Raw genomic sequence first — 18,404 nt, 5'->3', positions numbered from 1 at the left:
TGGGGAAGGGTGCTGTTATAGCCCGGCTGTAGTGAAGGGGTTAACATTGTGATCCAGCCTGCTGAACCCCAGTCCCCTCCAAAAAAGAAAAAAGAAAAAAGAAAATACCTTGACAAACACATCTGCTGGCAAATACTGTTTGGCAAGCCTGTGCTCCTTGCCTCACTCCACGAGAGTTGCCAAGTCCGTCTTTTTTGAGATCTGGTTGTCCTATCTAATCTTAACAAAAATTCAAACTCTTCATTCTCACCTTTGTCTTCATTTTTTACAAACCCTTTCCCAACACCTCAGTGGAAACCTGTATAGCCTTGATATGTGGTTGTTAAAAAAGTGAAGTAGCATACCCTGTAGGTGCATTTTTCCTTGATGCGCTCCCAGCGAGGAGGGCGTGCGCTGGACACACACTGCACCACGGGCTGCATGCCCTGGGAGAAGAGCTTCGTCTGCTTGTTGAGGTTCATCACATTCAGACGCACTCGGTTGCCCACGCTTCCTCCTGTGGTTGGGATGGACCGGTGAGAATGGGGATGACACACATTTCTGGATGCCTTCAGTTTGTGATGGTGAAAAATAAGTTTCATGTTTTATTTGCAAAAGAATTATTTTTTTCTCTATCTACTTCACTGAGAAGGGTAAATAATAATAATTTGTCATACAGCATTTTCTCATCAGGAAATTTATTTTAATGAGGTGAGCCACTGTGCCTACTGTCCTGAAGAGTGAAAACAACTATTTCCTCTTATATACTGACTGTGGTGGATCAAAGAGGAGTTTAAGCACTACAAAAAACTGAACAAGTGTTAAGGGATATAGCAAAGCTTGCTTTCTATTTTCCATGAAATATTCCTGCTAACGCTTCTGCCGCGTCCACGGCCTTGGAGCGCACTCCTCTCTAGTCCAGCTCCTCCCCAGGCTGTCCACATGTGGCATGCCTTCTTTGGCCCAGGGATGGAGTAATAGCATTCAGTATGCATATTTGAATACATTCAAATACAGTATCTGGGTGTATTATTATTGGAATTAGCATTATTTCAATTATAAACTACGTAAACGCATAGCACTCGGAGAATGCACACCTCCGCCAAAGATCGTCCTGAAAATTGGTACGGGCATCAACTGTGATCCTATGCATCATATGGAAGCATTTGTTTTGAAAGTTGATGAAATTCTTTTTTTTTGGGGGGAAACTTTTCGAGGTCAAGGTCAAAGGTCAAGGTCAAGGCCATAAGGTGTGTCTTTCCATGAGCTAAAATATGAACCAAGTCTGAAGTCTCAACAATGACGAGAACTGAAGTTATGGCCAACCTGACATTTTGTGCGACCTTTGACCTTTGACATAAAAAATTTAATAGGTTCTATTCTGGATGGACACGCATCATATGGAAGCATTTGTTTTGAAATTTGATGAAATTCTATTTTTTGGGAAACTTTGACCTTGGGCAAACTTTTCAAGGTCAAGGTTAAAGGTCAAGGCCATGCAAGGTGCATCTTTCCATAAGCTAAAATATGAACTAAGTCTGAAGTCTCTATGATGACGAGAACCGAAGTTATGGCCAATCCGACGTTTTGTGTGACCTTGACCTTGGACCTTTGACATAAAAAATTTAATGGGTTCTATTCTGGAAGGACACGAAGCTTCCTTGAAAAATTGGTTGAGATATCTGCAAAATTGTGCACAGGAGACTGCTCACGAACAAACAAACAAACATACTGACCGGACCAAAAATATAACCTCCCAACTTCGTTGGCGAAGGTAACAAATGTATTCTCATTCATTTTCGAATACTTGGGCAAAGTATTTGTATTCTTAGAATAATATGAAGAAAGGTCATTTTTGTTATCAGGGCTAACCATTTATTTGAGTGTAGAATGTTCCCTTCAGCTAGAACACACTGGAAAGTGGCATGACACTGTGACTCTAATCACTCAATGTCTCCAGCATCTGTTGGTAGTCGGCAAGGAGGCTATGCTCTCAGTCGTCCGTCACCCACACTACAGATACGTCATGTCAGCTTTGCCATGAACTAGTGAGTGAGCTGCCTGGTTTTGGCAGGATCCACTACATACCATAGACTAGAGGGTGGCCAAATATATACCGGTGCATGCGTCTACACATCTTTTAGAGTAGATAAATACCAGAGGGAGCCACTACACACCCTTTAGGGTAGCCAAATACTGCTGCCCAGAAGCCGACCCTGCTCACTGGGACGTTTCTCTAAGACACCCCCGGGTGGTGAAGGCCAAGGGTACTCCCACAGAGTTTGTGGCTTGAGCAAGTTGATAGATCCTTTATGAGGTACATGGGATAGGGAAGGGGGGCTGCATGGAAACCTATACACTTCTCCACCATTGTTCACGGGGCAAGGGGACATGGACCCCTGAATAGAGATTTTCTGCAAATGTTTGGCCCACACCCCCTAAAGAAAGAAAGACTCAAGGCACGGATAAAAAAAACTGAGCAATTTTACACAAACTGAACCTAATAAAGAATTACCATTACCAAAAAGCAGCATAAAATATCATTTATCACCTATACGTACCATAAACTGTACTGTAATTTACGTAAACTTCTTACAAATACGTATTCATTAAAATTTCACTACACTGTTAGGCTCTCATGACAAAGTCTCTGCCACTTTCTTTTTCATCTTCAGGTGCTAAAGTATATCATACCAAGCAAATTACTAATGAATGCCTTTTTCTATAAAAATCAGGTAATAGAAGTATGAAATAGGTACCGTAATAAAAATTGGATCATGAATACAAGCAGCGGTTCAGCTGACAATAAACAAACAGACGACATGTCTGTGCAGTAGTAGGACTGGGCAGGTGCCGGTGCCAGGACTGGTACTAACTACCACCTGTATGACACGGTGCTGCTCAGTACCAGTCCTGTGTCAATTAGCCAGCATTGTTAGTACCAGTACAGCATTGGAAATGTGGCAAATGGGACTTTGAAGTTTATTTTCTTAATATTCTTTTCATTAACTACACGTGGTCAAAACCGCATATGTCAAACCTGTGGATAGGGTGCGTGAACTGTAACGGCCTGAGACATGAGTAAGGGCGTTGAAGGCCTCTAGCCTAAAGGTTCCCTTTGACTTCATGCCAGAGTTTGCTTTGTCTCTCAAGGATCCAGGTTTGATTCATGGGCAGGTTGTTAGAAAAACATTTATCCCAGGTATACCAATTTCTCCTGTACCTTGAGAAGTGGTGGATCATCCACTTGGCTGAAGACGTGGATGTGGTCAATTGTTGAGTATCCATTATGAAATTCAGCTTTTTCTTAACTGGTTAAAGTTTAGTGACTCATTCCACTTCTGATTATCCTAGTAAAAAATGGCTACTATGATAAATTTGCTGCAAAGTTACAATTTGCAGTAATGTTGATAGTGAAGGTTTAAGTTTTACATGATGGCAACAGTCCCCTTCACAGTAACAGGACACCACTGAAATCCAGTGTTGGCAGTGGCTCCCCAGACAGACACTGTACCTCTGATGCCAAAGAAGAACCAGGTCCGGTTGTTGTTTTCATACTCGGTCCCAGAACAGTCTGGACGCGTCCACAGGTTGTATTCATAGTTGACTGGTAAAGGCTCAACAGTCGGCTGGCATGAAGAGGAGGAAGAGGAGGATGAGGCAGCAGCCTTTTGGGTCTTGCGGCTTCCACCAAGGGAGGAGCCTTGGCCACTTCCTGCAAAGGTATACAACATAATAAAATCAAGATAGTGTAAATAACAAACCACTCACAACTGTCATGTTCTATAGGTCAGGTTCATTGGTCTTGGGCAAAATATTTTGCAGCCACAGAGGTGAGCTACAGAGGATTTGATGATCAGCAAACAAAACCACACTCATGAGACAAGATTCTTATCATGTGACATCCATTCACTTCTTTTCATGGTCACCGTTTGATTTAAAACTGGATTCAGAAGAAAAATATTTATGATGCTCTCACATTTCACCTGAACTTGGCGACAAAATGTTTGTGAAATGCAAACTGACTGAGCAAAACTAAAAACTAATAAGGAAACCGACTCTAAGCTGGCAAACCAGGTCCAATTTTCCAACGTTATTTCTTCCTTTCTTCCTAATTCTATTGTTCTGCCCCTTTCCTGGCACTATAGGGCACCCAGGCTACCATCCCACCACTGCTTTCTTTCCTGGCACTATAGGGCACCCAGGCTACCATCCCACCACTGCTTTCTTTCCTGGCACTATAGGGCACCCTGGCTACCATCCCACCACTGCCTTCTTTCCTGGCACTATAGGGCACCCAGGCTACCATCCCACCACTGCTTTCTTTCCTGGCACTATAGGGCACCCTGGCTACCATCCCACCACTGCCTTCTTTTTGCTTTACTATAAGGCACCTGGCTACCATCCTCCCTGCCTTCTTTCTTTCCACTATAGGGGCACCCTGGCTACCCTGCCTTCTTTCCTGGCACTATAGGGCACCCTGGCTACCATCCCACCACTGCCTTCTTTCCTGGCACTATAGGGCACCCTGGCTACCATCCCACCACTGCTTTCTTTCCTGGCACCTGGGGGCACCTGCACCACCCCACCTGCTGCTTTTCTTCCCATAGGGCACCCTGGCTACCATCCCACCACTGCCTTCTTTCCTGGCACTATAGGGCACCCTGGCTACCATCCCACCACTGCTTTCTTTCCTGGCACTATATTTCTATAATGGCACTGGGCACATCCCACCCCCCCCTTTCTTTCTTTCTGGCTATAGGCACCCAGGCCTTTCCCTGGGGCACCCAGACCCACCATACCATCCCCACCACTGCTTTCTTTCCTGGCACTATAGGGCACCCAGGCTACCATCCCACCACTGCTTTCTTTCCTGGCACTATAGGGCACCCAGGCTACCATCCCCACCACTGCCTCCTTCAGCCACATGTAACCACCTTTCCTATAATGGCATCACCATACCTGAACACAACCTCAGAATTCTCAAAAGTCATTCAGCAACAATTTTTTATGTAAATCCAACACTTAGATCACTACACCTCGTACCTGGTGAGTCCACCCTCTCTGCTCGAGCTAAGTTTCCACACTCGAAGTTTGAGGTGAACGTGAAGGGTCCAACGGTCTCCTCCATGGCGAGTCTTGATGGCCAGCAGATGTCCCAGCAAGAGTGGCCACACTGTGCTGGCCGAGCTACTCCTTCACTTCACATGGTGCTGCAATGCAAGATATTGACACTCAAAAAACTTGCTTCATGTTCATCAATCAATGGCTCTGATGACATGCTCCCCAGAGGGACTCAGTAGATGAGCAGATGGCCATGGTAACAGAGGAATCTTCAACTCTCTTCTCCCTATTCTAATACTTTCTCTTAACAACACAATCTTCCATTCCACTTCTCCTTGGTAGGTGAAAAAAAAAGAAAAAAAAAAGAAGAAAAAAAAAGCTGAGCAGAAGGGTCTCCATTTTTACTGAGAAGGGGAGGAAAAGGAGGAGGAAGGAGCCCCTCAGGGTGGCATGTATCTAATGAACAGGTTGAATGAAGAATGCAAAATGAAAGGCAATAGAAACACCTGTGAAAGGATAGGTCGACTTCTTAGGTGCTCGTGAAACACACAAAATGATGTTGTAATGCCCCGACGAGCTTATTTTTCCATCCTTCCTATTTCTCAACACGGCCTCTGCGTGTATCGAAATAACACGAGAAATTAATCAAGACCAGGGTATTCGCCTGCTGCCTGGGATTGAACCCGCGACCAGCGTGACGGGAGAGCCACTCCTTACTGAGTCGGCCAAAGAGGTACCCCACTGGCTAAGTGGGTTATGGGAGGCTCGTTCATCAGGCCGTCGCCGCACTACAATGTGATGTACGGAGAGTGGAAGTAATGTTGGAGAGATGCTGTGGGAAGCCCTGGAAGGAGGAATTTTATGGGTAGGGATAGAGGAGTGATGAACAAAAGAAGGGAATGTAATAGTGGTCTCCCCAAGAGTATGGGCGGGAGAGGACGGACATTGATGACGTGGTTTGAGAATGGTGTGGATGACTGGCAAGATATGTATTGTGAACTACTGTGTGTGGTGAGACAGATATTGTTGACTTGTATGTCCTTGTGTGTGAGTGTCTGCATATGTCTTGGTGAATGACAGGAAAGAAAGGCAAGATTGGGATGACCTAAGGTTGTTTTTTTCTGATTTCCTATGGACTGATTACTGCTCCCGGGCCACAGACCCCTCTTTGTGTGCGCCCAGTGCATTACAGAGGTGACTGTCTCTGGAATGGAGGCACACATTCCGTGTACTTTCTCTACTCCTCATGCTTGTTCTTGTGTTATCAAAGAGAGAGAGGCAGCTCACACATGGGACCTGAGCCTTCAAATTCCTGCAAATCATGATCTTTATTTTATATACTGGAATCAGGCCAAACTTATTCTTCAACTCACCAAAAACTCTTTTATCAAAAGAAAACGTAAAAATCTTGACAACTCCAGAGGCTTCTTACATCTATCCAAAAACATCAACATATTTCCAGAGGTCATCCCTAGAAGCTAGCTAAGAAAGGAATAGTCTCCTGGATGAAATCATCATCTGCCAGAATATCAACAAAAAAAAAAAAAAACAAAAAAAAAAAAGCCAAGCAAGAGACTGTAAAAAAGAGAAGAGGCATCCTCCAGGAGCAGTGATTCCAGGGCCTCTTAAACTATCACCAGGTAAGAAACTCTCCTTTCTTCCACCCACCCCGACCAGGCAATTCCTTTCATAGGCTTGTAATGCACCAGCTCTGGTGGCCTGCTCATTACTGATCAGAATCAAAATCAGATACAAGAACAAAACTGGAGGAGGCTTTGTTCTTCTCCTTAACATTACTGCATTTTGGATTGGGATCCATTGCGTGTTGAACAGTCACCTAAACAAGCTGGATGGTAACTTATTGTGAGTTTTATAGTACTGGTAATTATAATCTATCCACCTGGTCACCATGTGCCATGTCACCTGGTGCCATGGATGATATTTTGATATTTCCACTCATTACAGAAATCTATGGATTTGGGCAACTTGTTGCCTGAGGTTTGCTGTGTGTTGGACCACTTTAACTGCTTTACAATAATTCTGTAAAGATACTTGACCAAAAAATGCCATACTGGACATCAAATTCTTTGGACAAACATGCACTGGACCTGAGGCCACTGTATGACCACTCCGTGCCAAATGATAGAGGGTCCGTGTCTACCTTCTGAACGGCAGGCGGCAATATCAGACATTTCGCCTCCTGAATATTTTCCACATGGCTGTACTTTGCTTTCTAGCATATCAAGTATAGTAATAAAATTTTATGTTAGACGGGTATTATTCCTGAATGTGTGGCTATTTCGACTTCTGGTCATGAAATAAGTGCTTTCCACACACGGTGCTGCGGTAGGCAACACTGAAACGGTAAGAAGTCAGTAAACAATATGGCCAAGCATCCCCGTTGTGAACTGATTTCCAATACGGTCTACTGCCACAGAGTAGGGAGGGCAAGACCAAGTATCACTCAGTAAGAAGCCACTTCGTGTTGTCAAACTGCAATTAAACCTGGAATGATGAACACTAAAGACGTCACATATAATTTTACACACACCAAAGGGAAATATCGTCACATTTCATGAAGAAGCACAAAGTGGTGGCCAAGTTTTCCATGGGGACTTTGAACTAGCTCATGAGTTTCTCATCCAATCCCACTGACCACCTGGTTCCTCCAACACTATACTTTCATTTTCCAAAATTGAATCATTTGATTATCATGTAAAATTGTGGCTTACACACAAATTAAGTAAGTCTTGCTTTTCCAGTAAATCTGTGAAAGATTTTGAGGACACCCACTTCATGGTCCACTTCATGGCACTGGCAGCAATGAAACATCTTGCTCTTGCTGGCTGACATGGCAAGATCTTCAATAAGGCAGTAATAGTCGTGCCCTGTATAATTCTAGAATACAAATATCTGAGTCATTAGCTGCTCTGATACATGTTAAATGAATATAAAACATTTCATCTCTGGAATTCTAATGGTGTATGCATACTATATGTATGGTATGTTGTAGATATCACCAACATAGAAAAAAGATTCTTTGCCATTTTACAAGATTGCCATGAGGTTCACACTGCTAGGGAAGCCCTCATGAAAGCATAACAATCAACTTTATATTTGTGAGGCACCTCTGCCTACAAGGAATGTCTGTGCAGCAACTAAAGTTGACCACACCCCAAAGCTTTAACATTAAGTCACATACAATTAATAATCTATGCAGTGAAAGAACCCAGGTGAGTAGTTGCACAAATCACCATTTCAGGTGTTGAGGGCTCTTGTGCTATGGAAGGGCGCCACCTTGGGGTCCCTTGGTGGGAATACTGCATTGTGGTAAGTTAGTTGAAATTTACGTATGGTGGTCAATCAGATGACTGGTAGAGACAGAAAATTGTAGTTCAGTTATATGATAAAAGGGAAGAATTCATGGTCTGTTAGTGGCCTGAGGTCCAGTTCAACTGTATGGATGGGTGGGAGTTGCTTCGAGTGCTCTGGAAGGGTATGTAAAACAGACCAAAGTATGACAATGATGTGGGAAGCATGGAAATGTTGTTATTTGCCTGACCTGAGCAACATATTTCAGAGAATGACTATTCACTTCCATTGCTGAGTAAAATATAACAATAGTAATGCTTTTTCATGTGTGTAGACAGGAAAGCTGGTGGCAATGTTACTGTTTTAACCATGATAAGTCATTATTTTTAGTGGTGATGGGTTACTACTTTAGTGGCATTAGTTTTTTAGTTTATAAATTCATCCATGGGTTTAGATGTAGTGTAGAATCAGCCAAGGATGTATGGTGTAGTATTTGAGGCCCCGTGTGCCAGAGGGGCGTAACCCGTAAAATCGCGTTTTGAGTAATTGCGCGTTAAAGTTATGTAATGAAAATTTGTATGTAATAGTACAAAATGCATTATTATCATATATCAAACTAATCACCAAGTCTAGATCTACCATTTTATGCATAATTTGAGTAAATTTTATTTAAATAAAATTTAAGTAAAATTTGTTTTTTCTTACCCTATTCTGTAGCCACCCCTAAAATATTGCAATATTTCTAAATTAGTTATACAAGTTCAAAATATATGATAATATATGCACTGTGTGTAAATTTCAGCCTGTTAGGTTCATATTTTGAATTTTTAAGAAATTTATGAAATTGGAAAATATGCATAATTTATGTTTTGAGACCTGAAAATACCAGTAGAAATACATAATTTTGATTAAATAATTCATACTGATATAGTTTGAGTATTCACCATTGCCGGAGAAGACAATGAACTTGATGGACTTGAAGGTGGGGGAGGGGTGGGGGGTAGTAAGTGTCGGGCTCATTGGGATCAGGGTCATCCCCCTGATCACCGCTCCCCACCTGAGTAGGTATCTGCTCCTGAGCTCTAAATAGATCTGTGAAGAAGGATTGATACGATGGCTCAACGAACTTGGAGAGGTGCTTTAGGTCTCTGACCTTATCTGCCTTCAGTTTAACACCATGAGGGTACTTTTATGGGAGGTGAACTGTCGAGAGGTTGAAGTGAGGGTCATAGGTTTGTCCTTGGCCTTTCTGGAACTTGTTGGGGGCGGGTGCATGCATATCACTATAACCAGGCTTGACCATTATCCCTATCATGTATTCCTTGTTGACAATGAAGACCCTGCCATTCTTGAAACCTGCTCCAGTAAAGCCTGCTTTGGTGACATGATTCTGCAATACATCAAAGTCAAAGAAGTCCTGCCTACTCATCGCCACAACCTTGAAGGGGTTATTATCACGGCACGAGGTCATTAGCTCCATGTAATGCGGAGTTGTGTAGACTTGTTTTCCTTTGAGTCTGCCCTCTAAGAACCTGAAGTGACACCAGCGCGTAGGAGTTAAAAGGATGACTGAGTCAGCTAGCGGGAAGGTGAGTGTGCTTACTGGCTGCAGCGGGGTGTGTTCCGAGCTGGCTCTCCCATTGGCTCTCGAGTCCGCCCCTCTTCCACACCTCCGCAAACTTAACGTGATGTTTTGATCAGATGAAAACACTTGGTTTCAAGCCTTCGTACCACAAACACAGAGCTGATTTTTGCCTGAAATCTACCACCACGTGGTTTGTGAATGCTTCTGGTGGCCAGAGCTGGCAATAACTCAAAACCGCCAATTTTTGGGTTACGCCCCTCTGGCACACGGGGCCTCATTTGTCATTTGCACTAACAGCTCCAGCATGGCACAGGTCTCCACGGCATTTGGGTGATGTTTCCCGGCTATCCAAAACAATGACAATTAATTTTTTAATAAAACATGATGATTTTAGTTGTGGATATATATTTGTGTTTACTTGTTATGATCATGTTAGGATTCTGCAGTTAATTTGCTCAAGCAATTTTGAAGCTGCTTCAGGGGAAAAAAAGGGAATTTTTTAGCAGGCCCGAGCTGTCTACTTCAGACACGGACTATTAATTTCTAGCAATGTATGATACTTTTTCACATAGACAATTTTTTCCTTTGGATAGCAGCTATGATAGTGCTAAAGCTAATCTATCACAGAAAATATTTTGTGTTGTGGCTGTTAGGATAAATAACAAACACTGCGATGTAAATCATTTGGCCATTATAACCCCTGGCTCTGCTATCTTGATCCAAGGATCATAACCTATTGTTGCTAAAATAATAACAAAATCATATTTTATTCAGAAATGAATAGTCTGTCTCTACAGTAGATTGATCAGGTCTGCTAAATAATACACCAAACAACAACCTTCATATGCATCATATTTTATCCCGAAATAATTAGTCTGCATCTCTGACACAGAGCTCTCTGGTCGGCCAAATTATAGGTTCATTCCATCACCACAAACACTCCTTGTTGAGCCCATACAGAAACCACACTGTTTACCACAACCACCAGCACCAACCAGCGAGCCACAGCAGGCACTACAGCAGCAGCCCATGTAGTCACACAGGGCTTTCCCATCATGATTTATTATCACAAGGGCTGGTGTGCCAGCACTTTTTTGCAGGGGTGTGGAGTCAGCTGTGTGGGGTGTCAGCACAACACACAACACACCATTGTTTACACCCGTCAGCTGTGTGGGGTGTCAGCACAACACACAACACACCATTGTTTACACCCGTCAGCTGTGTGGGGTGTCAGCACAACACACAACACACCATTGTTTACACCCGTCAGCTGTGAGGGGTGTCAGCACAACACACAACACACCATTGTTTACACCCGTCAGCTGTGAGGGGTGACAACACAACACACAACACACCATTGTTTACACCCGTCAGCTGTGAGGGGTGACAACACAACACACCATTGTTTACACCCGTCAGCTGTGAGGGGTGACAACACAACACACAACACACCATTGTTTACACCCGTCAGCTGTGAGGGGTGTCAGCACAACACACAACACACCATTGTTTACACCCGTCAGCTGTGAGGGGTGACAACACAACACACCATTGTTTACACCCGTCAGCTGTGAGGGGTGACAACACAACACACCATTGTTTACACCCGTCAGCTGTGAGGGGTGACAACACAACACACCATTGTTTACACCCGTCAGCTGTGAGGGGTGACAACACAACACACCATTGTTTACACCCGTCAGCTGTGAGGGGTGACAACACAACACACAACACACCATTGTTTACACCCGTCAGCTGTGAGGGGTGACAACACAACACACAACACACCATTGTTTACACCCGTCAGCTGTGAGGGGTGACAACACAACACACCATTGTTTACACCCGTCAGCTGTGAGGGGTGACAACACAACACATCAGCTGCGACATACACGACCCACTGCTGCCCCGCCTCCCCGCCCCGCCCTGCCCGCTACGCCCCTGCCCCGCGCCCCGCACAGCCACCGGGGCACACAGCACACGCCCCGCTCACATTTACGCTGCTGGACGGCTTCTTCGGGCTGGGAATGAGAGAAATCCGAAGAGTATCACAGCCGAGCCCCGAAGTAAACAGAAGGTGGTTCCTCACATGCCCGGCAGAGGGCCCTGGCGGCTTGCCTCTCGACATTGATTTTTTTGTTTTTCTCCCTCTGTCACTCGTTTGGTCCCTTCATACCCTTGTCCAGGCACTGCTCAACGCTATATTCTTGTGTTTCCTGAGAATTCGAATGTTTCTCTTGATATTTTGTTGGTGTGACGTTTGGGTGATATATACGTTTTCTTGCGCTTGACAAATATATATCTCCCAAGTCTTAATATAACTTGTCTCTCTTTCCCTATCACTAATACTCTTTCCATGATAATAATACTCTTTCATTAATGATAATACTTTGTTGGTGTGAGTTAATTCTGGGTGATGGGTTTTCCTGCGTGACAACTCCCAATAATTAAGTCTGAGGGCCAATTAATGCAGGAAGGCAAGTGTGAATTTCCCGATCGCACCTTTTAACTGGCTAATCTATCTGTTTACCCACCGAGATAAAGTCATGGTGAACAGGATATACACGCCTCAAAGAAAATCATCCGAACTCAGTTTTCTTTGAAGTGAATTCAGGGAGGCCTAGCTATATATGCTCGTTCATACTACCTCTGTTATATCAAGTGTACAAATCCTCTGTAAATAGCTGATAATGAACTCTTTGGACTGTATATATATATTACCTGACTGCAGCGTGGCACCTCCGTCGTGACAGGGGCGGTATTATTAAAATTCGCTTCCACCTCTCATATATGTCACCTATATCCAAAGGCCGAAAAGGAGATTAACTGGGTTCTCATGAGTGTATTTTTCGCATTCATGGTACAGAAGAAGGGTCACACTACCACCAGGGCCATTAAACTACCCCTGGAAATGCCCCTCAAAACCTAATAAGCCTTTTGTCACATATTCCACCCTTCGTCCCGGGTCGTGCATGGGTTCGATTTACTTAATTATGCTCCCTTTAATTTCATATCTCTTTTCCTACTCCACCAACTGCTCCTCTGTTGTCATATATATATCTTTTGGTAACCTTCAAACCTTCCGGAAACCATAGGGAAGAATGTAAAGATCGAAACAATTAACTATGAAAATGCCATGGAATGTTTATGGAAGAGATATGAAAGAAAAAAAGGAAAAGGAGGAAAAAAAGGGAGGAAAAGAGAAAAGAAGGAAGAAAAGAAAGTTAAGAAAGGACGTTAAGCAAGTGAATCAACTAAGTCGAAAAGCGTGAAAATTTAAGAGATAAAAATAAAATAAAAAGAAAGACATGAGGAGGAGAATGATGAAAAGAAGGAAAGGAGAAAATTGAGAACTGGAGCGAAGAACGGATGGAAGAAAGAAAGAAAGAAAGAGAGGAAGGAAAGAAAGAAATAGGAATGTTTATATATGGACGGGTCTCCCCCACACATTGCATGGTCATTTTCACACTTGTTTTGATTTCTACATCCTTTCCAATGGGTTTCCGGGCGGTTGGAAAGTTAGTTGAAAACATATATATGACAACAGAATAGCAATTGTTGGCTATTTAAGTAGGAGAGGAAACGGGCTAAAGGTGCATATGAAGTAAATCTTAACCCAATAATGTGACAAGGTCCTCCGCGCGTCCTGTGGCAGTGGCGACGATTTACTCTTTTTTTACCAACTTAATTTCTTATTTTTTTTTACAGTTTCCGTGTCATCTACAGCAGCATCGTGTATGTAAAGCACTTCTTTTACGGCCAGACGTCGAAATAACCACACCTTAGAAATAATATCCATCTTGCATCAAATTAGATTAGACTAGAGATGCAAGAAAGCAAAACAGTATCCATGAGCGAATTATTCAGGCTACGAAACATCTCATGCTGCCTTCACCTGTGGTAGTAATTAACCCAAAATTATAATGGTATCCACTAAATCTGTGAAAAATTAGATGAAATGTTTTTTCAACTGATTTCAATAGCCATGGGGATCAACATTTGCCCCACCCCCAAAAAAAGATAGGGCATGTAGAGGTTCGGGATTTTTTTTTACAGGGGTCAAAGGTCAATGACCTTTCGTTAAAAGGTCCAAATTTCTATCTCGCAAATGAAACGTCATAAATGATGAGGAAGCCTAAAAAGCACGAATTTGGCAGGATGCTCAAAAACACAACAGAGAAACTTGGCTTGGACATGGAAAGCAGGATGCATGTTGTAGATGGGGGATGGAATTCAACAAGTGAAAGGGAGGAGTGGCGCAAGCATCAAAGGCACAGCTGATAGTTATGTCAGATATGTTCAAGGAAGGTTCAATGCTGCTGCAGTAGTGTTTGATGGCTATGGGAAGGGACCATCAACCAAAGATCATGAACAGATGCGCAGAATGGCAGGCAGAACAATATCTCATAATTTGAGAGTCACACCAGACCTGATTGTATCGTGTGATAGGGAACAATTTCTTGGCAATGAGGAGAACAAAGAGGCAGTTACCAAGATTCTGTCTGCACAGCTGACGTGCCACAACATCAAGGTACACCATGCACGAGGTTATGTTGACACACTGGTCGTTAAGACAGCTATTGAACTTGTCAAAAGTGTGAGCACTCCTGTAGTTGTCGTTGCCCATTACAAGACACCGACATATTAATACTTCTCGTGTAGCACCGACCTGTCAATTGCACAAATCTGATCCTACTCTCAGACATGGATAGCCTGCATGTATGATATATCGTCAGTAAGAATTGGTGACCAAAGTGATCTTTTGTTCAAGTATGCATGGTCAGGCAATGCCACTGTATCATCTATCTATGGACACACAAAGGAGGCAATCTACAAATGCGACTTTCCAAGACATGTCATCAACATATTCATGAACACTAATTCCTCTCACGATGAGATATAAAACATGCAGGTGTCAAAGCAATACAGGTGACATGTGGATGTGGAGATACTCCTTTAGAGAAAGCTCGTTTCCTCAAATTTCAGAAGCAAGCTACAATGGGCAAGATTGATTCCCATCCTGAGTACCTCCCGGCAGGATCTATCGACTTGCATAAGTCACGAACTCCATGGGCGTCCCCTTGGCCTCCTCCACTCAGGATTGTCTCTTACAGAGACAACCCGATGAGCAAGATCAGCTTCTGGGTAATGTGCCACGTGCCCGTATAGCCGAAGTCATTCCAGCGATATCCCATGATTATGCGTAGATATTTATTACCAAAGGCATCAATCCGCCTTTTTAAGTCCCCGTTTAGTGTCCATGTCTCACAGCCATAGAGTAGGACAGGGAGCACAAGGGACTTGAAGATCCGGTTCTTTGTCCTCCTGCACAGGGTATCGACAACGCCATATACTTGTGCTGAGCGAGTCCATAACATCGTGGGTCAAGCCAATCCTTTAAAGCCCCTATTACACGTATCCGGTTTCCTACGGCGCCGTCGGTCGCGACGCTAGCATATGTTCAAACCGGAGCGTGTGATAGCAAATCGGCCGTATGAACGCTCACCCACGGCCGGCCGGATGAACTTTCGATAAAGTTGGCCGTACGGCCAACCTTCAAACAGCACGCTAGAGCAATAGCAACGAGCTTGTCGTCGAGAGAAGGCATGTCACTCCTCCACCACATCCAGTGCTACACTGACCCACTTGCCACCGGCCGTTCAAATACGTGTAATAACTCTAGCCGTAGGCCAGAATTTTCCTACGGCGCCGTAGGCCAGGTTGGCCGTAGGAAACCGGATACGTGTAATAGGGGCTTAAGACTTCCTGGCGAGACTCACCGCTCTTCTGAACTAAGCTACCAAGGTATGTGTAATTTTCCGAGATCTCAATGTCCTCGCTACACACATGAACAGACTGGACTGTTTCAACTAGTAAGCCTCCAAACACCTGTGCCTTGGTCTTGGCCCAGGAGATCTTAAACCAAGACTTTTTAGCGTGAGGAGTAGAGAAAGTACGTGGAATGTATACCTCCATTCCAGAGACAATCACCTCTGTGATGCGCTGGGCACACACAGAGGGGTCTCCCTCCTGGAAGCAGTACCTATACTCATTCCACGGGAAATCGGAAAAGTACATCCTCAGGTCGTCCCACCGAGCTGAAGCAAAATGCCAGAAGCATCGTTTCTTCGGTGGGTCCAGAGGGTGTACAGGAGCGATAGGACAGGATACAGAAATAAGGTTGTGATCGGAGGAGCCCAACGGAAAGAACAGTTCGACAGAGTAAGCAGAAGGGTTTGAGGTAAGGAAGAGGTCTGGTATGTTGGGCCGGTCTCCAAGACGGTCGGGAATATGTGTAGGGTGCTGAACCAACTGCTCTAGGTCGTTGAGGAGAGAAAAGTTGTAGGCTTGTTCACCAGGAGGGTCAGTGAAAGAGGATGAAAGCCAAAGCTGGTGGTGAACATTGAAATCTCCCAAGATGGAGATTTCAGCGAAGGGAGAGCGAGTCAAGATGTGCTCCACTTTAAAGTTCAAATAGTCAAAGAATTTTACATAGTTAGTAGAGTTAGGTGAGAGATAAACAGCACAGATGTATTTAGTAATAGAATGACAATGAAGTCTTAGCCAGATGGTGGAAAATTCAGAAGAGTCAAGGTCGTGGGCACGCGATGACCTCGGATGTTGCAGAAATTGATAAGAAAGAGGTTCGAGGAGTTATCAAGACATATATATATATATATATATATATATATATATATATATATATATATATATATATTTATTGTATATATATATATATATATATATATATATATATATATATATATATATATATATATATATATATATATATATATATATATATATATATATATATATATATATATATATATATATATATATATATATATATATATATATATATATATATATATATATATATATATATATATATATAAAATATATATATATATATATATATATATATATATATATATATATATATATATATATATGTAATATATATATATATATATATATATATATATATATATATATATATATATATATATATATATATATATATATATATATATATATATATATATATATATATATATATATATATATATATATATATATATATATATATATATATATATATATATATATATATATATATATATATATATATATATATATATATATATATATATATATATATATATTTTTTTTTACAACAAAGGAGGCAGCTCAAGGGCAGAAAAAAAAGAAAACAATAACCAAAAAAAAAAAAAAAGCCCGCTAATCGCTGCTCCCATAAAAGAATCAGAAGAGGTGGCCAAAAGCAAGGTCAAATTCGGGAGGAGAGGTGTCCTGACACCCTCCTCTTGAAAGAGTTCAAGTCATAGGCAGAAGGAAATACAGATGAAGGAAGATTGTTCTAGAGTTGACCAGCGTGAGGGATGAAAGAGTGAAGATGCTGGTTAACTCTTGCATAAGGGGTTTGGACAGTATAGGGATGAGCATGAGTAGAAAGTCGTGTGCAGCGGGGCCGCGGGAGGGGGGGAGGCATGCAGTTAGCAAGTTCAGAAGAGCAGTCAGCGTGGAAATATCGATAGAAGATAGAAAGAGAGGCAACACCGCGGCGGAATTTAAGAGGTAGAAGACTATCAGTAGGAGGAGGAGAGCTGATGAGACGAAGAGCCTTAGCCTCCACTCTGTCCAGAAGAGCTGTGTGGGTGGAGCCCCCCCACACGTGAGATGCATACTCCATACGAGGGCGGACAAGGCCCCTGTATATGGATAGCAACTGCGCGGGGGAGAAGAGCTGGCGAAGACGATACAGAACGCCCAACCTCGAGGAAGCTGATTTAGCGAGAGAGGAGATATGAAGTTTCCAGTTGAGATTTTGAGTTAAGGATAGACCGAGGATGTTTAGTGTTGAAGAAGGTGACAGCTGAGTGTTGTCGAAGAATAGGGGATAGGTGTTTGGAAGATTGTGTCGAGTTGATAGGTGGAGAAATTGAGTTTTTTAGGCATTGAAGGACACAAGGTTCCTTCTGCCCCAGTCGGAAATGATAGTAAGATCTGAGGTTAAGCATTCTGCAGCCTCCAGTTTGGAGTTGTGTACTTCCTGTTTTGATGGTCTTCTATTGAAAGAAGTTGAATAATGCAGAGTGGAGTCGTCGGCATACGAGTGGACAGGACAGTTTGTTATGGAAAGAAGATCATTGATGAATAACAGGAAGAGAGTGGGTGATAGGACAGAGCCCTGTGGAACGCCACTGTTGATAGGTTTAGGGGAAGAGCAGTGACCGTCTACCACCGCAGAGATAGAACGGCCGGAAAGGAAACTGGAGATAAAGGAACAGAGAGAGGGATAGAATCCGAAAGAGGGCAGTTTAGAAAGTAAAGACTGGTGCCAGACTCTATCGAAGGCTTTCGATATGTCTAGCGCAACAGAGAAAGTTTCACCGAAACTGCTAAGAGAGGATGACCAAGAGTCAGTTATGAGAGCAAG

General features: G+C 42.9%; 1 protein-coding gene across 3 annotated transcripts in view; it reads right to left on the bottom strand.

The window, feature by feature from the left end:
- LOC126997874 (cytosolic carboxypeptidase-like protein 5) overlaps positions 1 to 12,100 on the bottom strand; it is a 59,727-nt gene extending 47,627 nt beyond the window's left edge. For 2 of the 3 annotated variants that reach the window (XM_050859087.1, XM_050859089.1), the window contains exons 1-4: positions 11,934 to 12,100; positions 5,026 to 5,192; positions 3,494 to 3,694; positions 345 to 496 (exon numbers count right to left, since the gene is read on the bottom strand). In XM_050859087.1, the coding sequence (XP_050715044.1) occupies positions 345 to 496; positions 3,494 to 3,694; positions 5,026 to 5,110 (438 nt within the window). In that variant the 5' untranslated portion in view covers positions 5,111 to 5,192; positions 11,934 to 12,100. Of the gene's footprint in view, positions 1 to 344; positions 497 to 3,493; positions 3,695 to 5,025; positions 5,193 to 11,773; positions 11,833 to 11,933 lie in introns of those variants that run through there. The other variant, XM_050859088.1, reaches the window with a different exon arrangement.
- Between the last annotated feature and the right edge of the window lie 6,304 nt (positions 12,101 to 18,404).

The sequence above is a fragment of the Eriocheir sinensis genome, chromosome 13 (assembly GCF_024679095.1).
Source record: "Eriocheir sinensis breed Jianghai 21 chromosome 13, ASM2467909v1, whole genome shotgun sequence".
Lineage (NCBI taxonomy): Eukaryota > Metazoa > Arthropoda > Malacostraca > Decapoda > Varunidae > Eriocheir > Eriocheir sinensis.
This window is presented reverse-complemented; position numbering and strand designations above follow the sequence as displayed.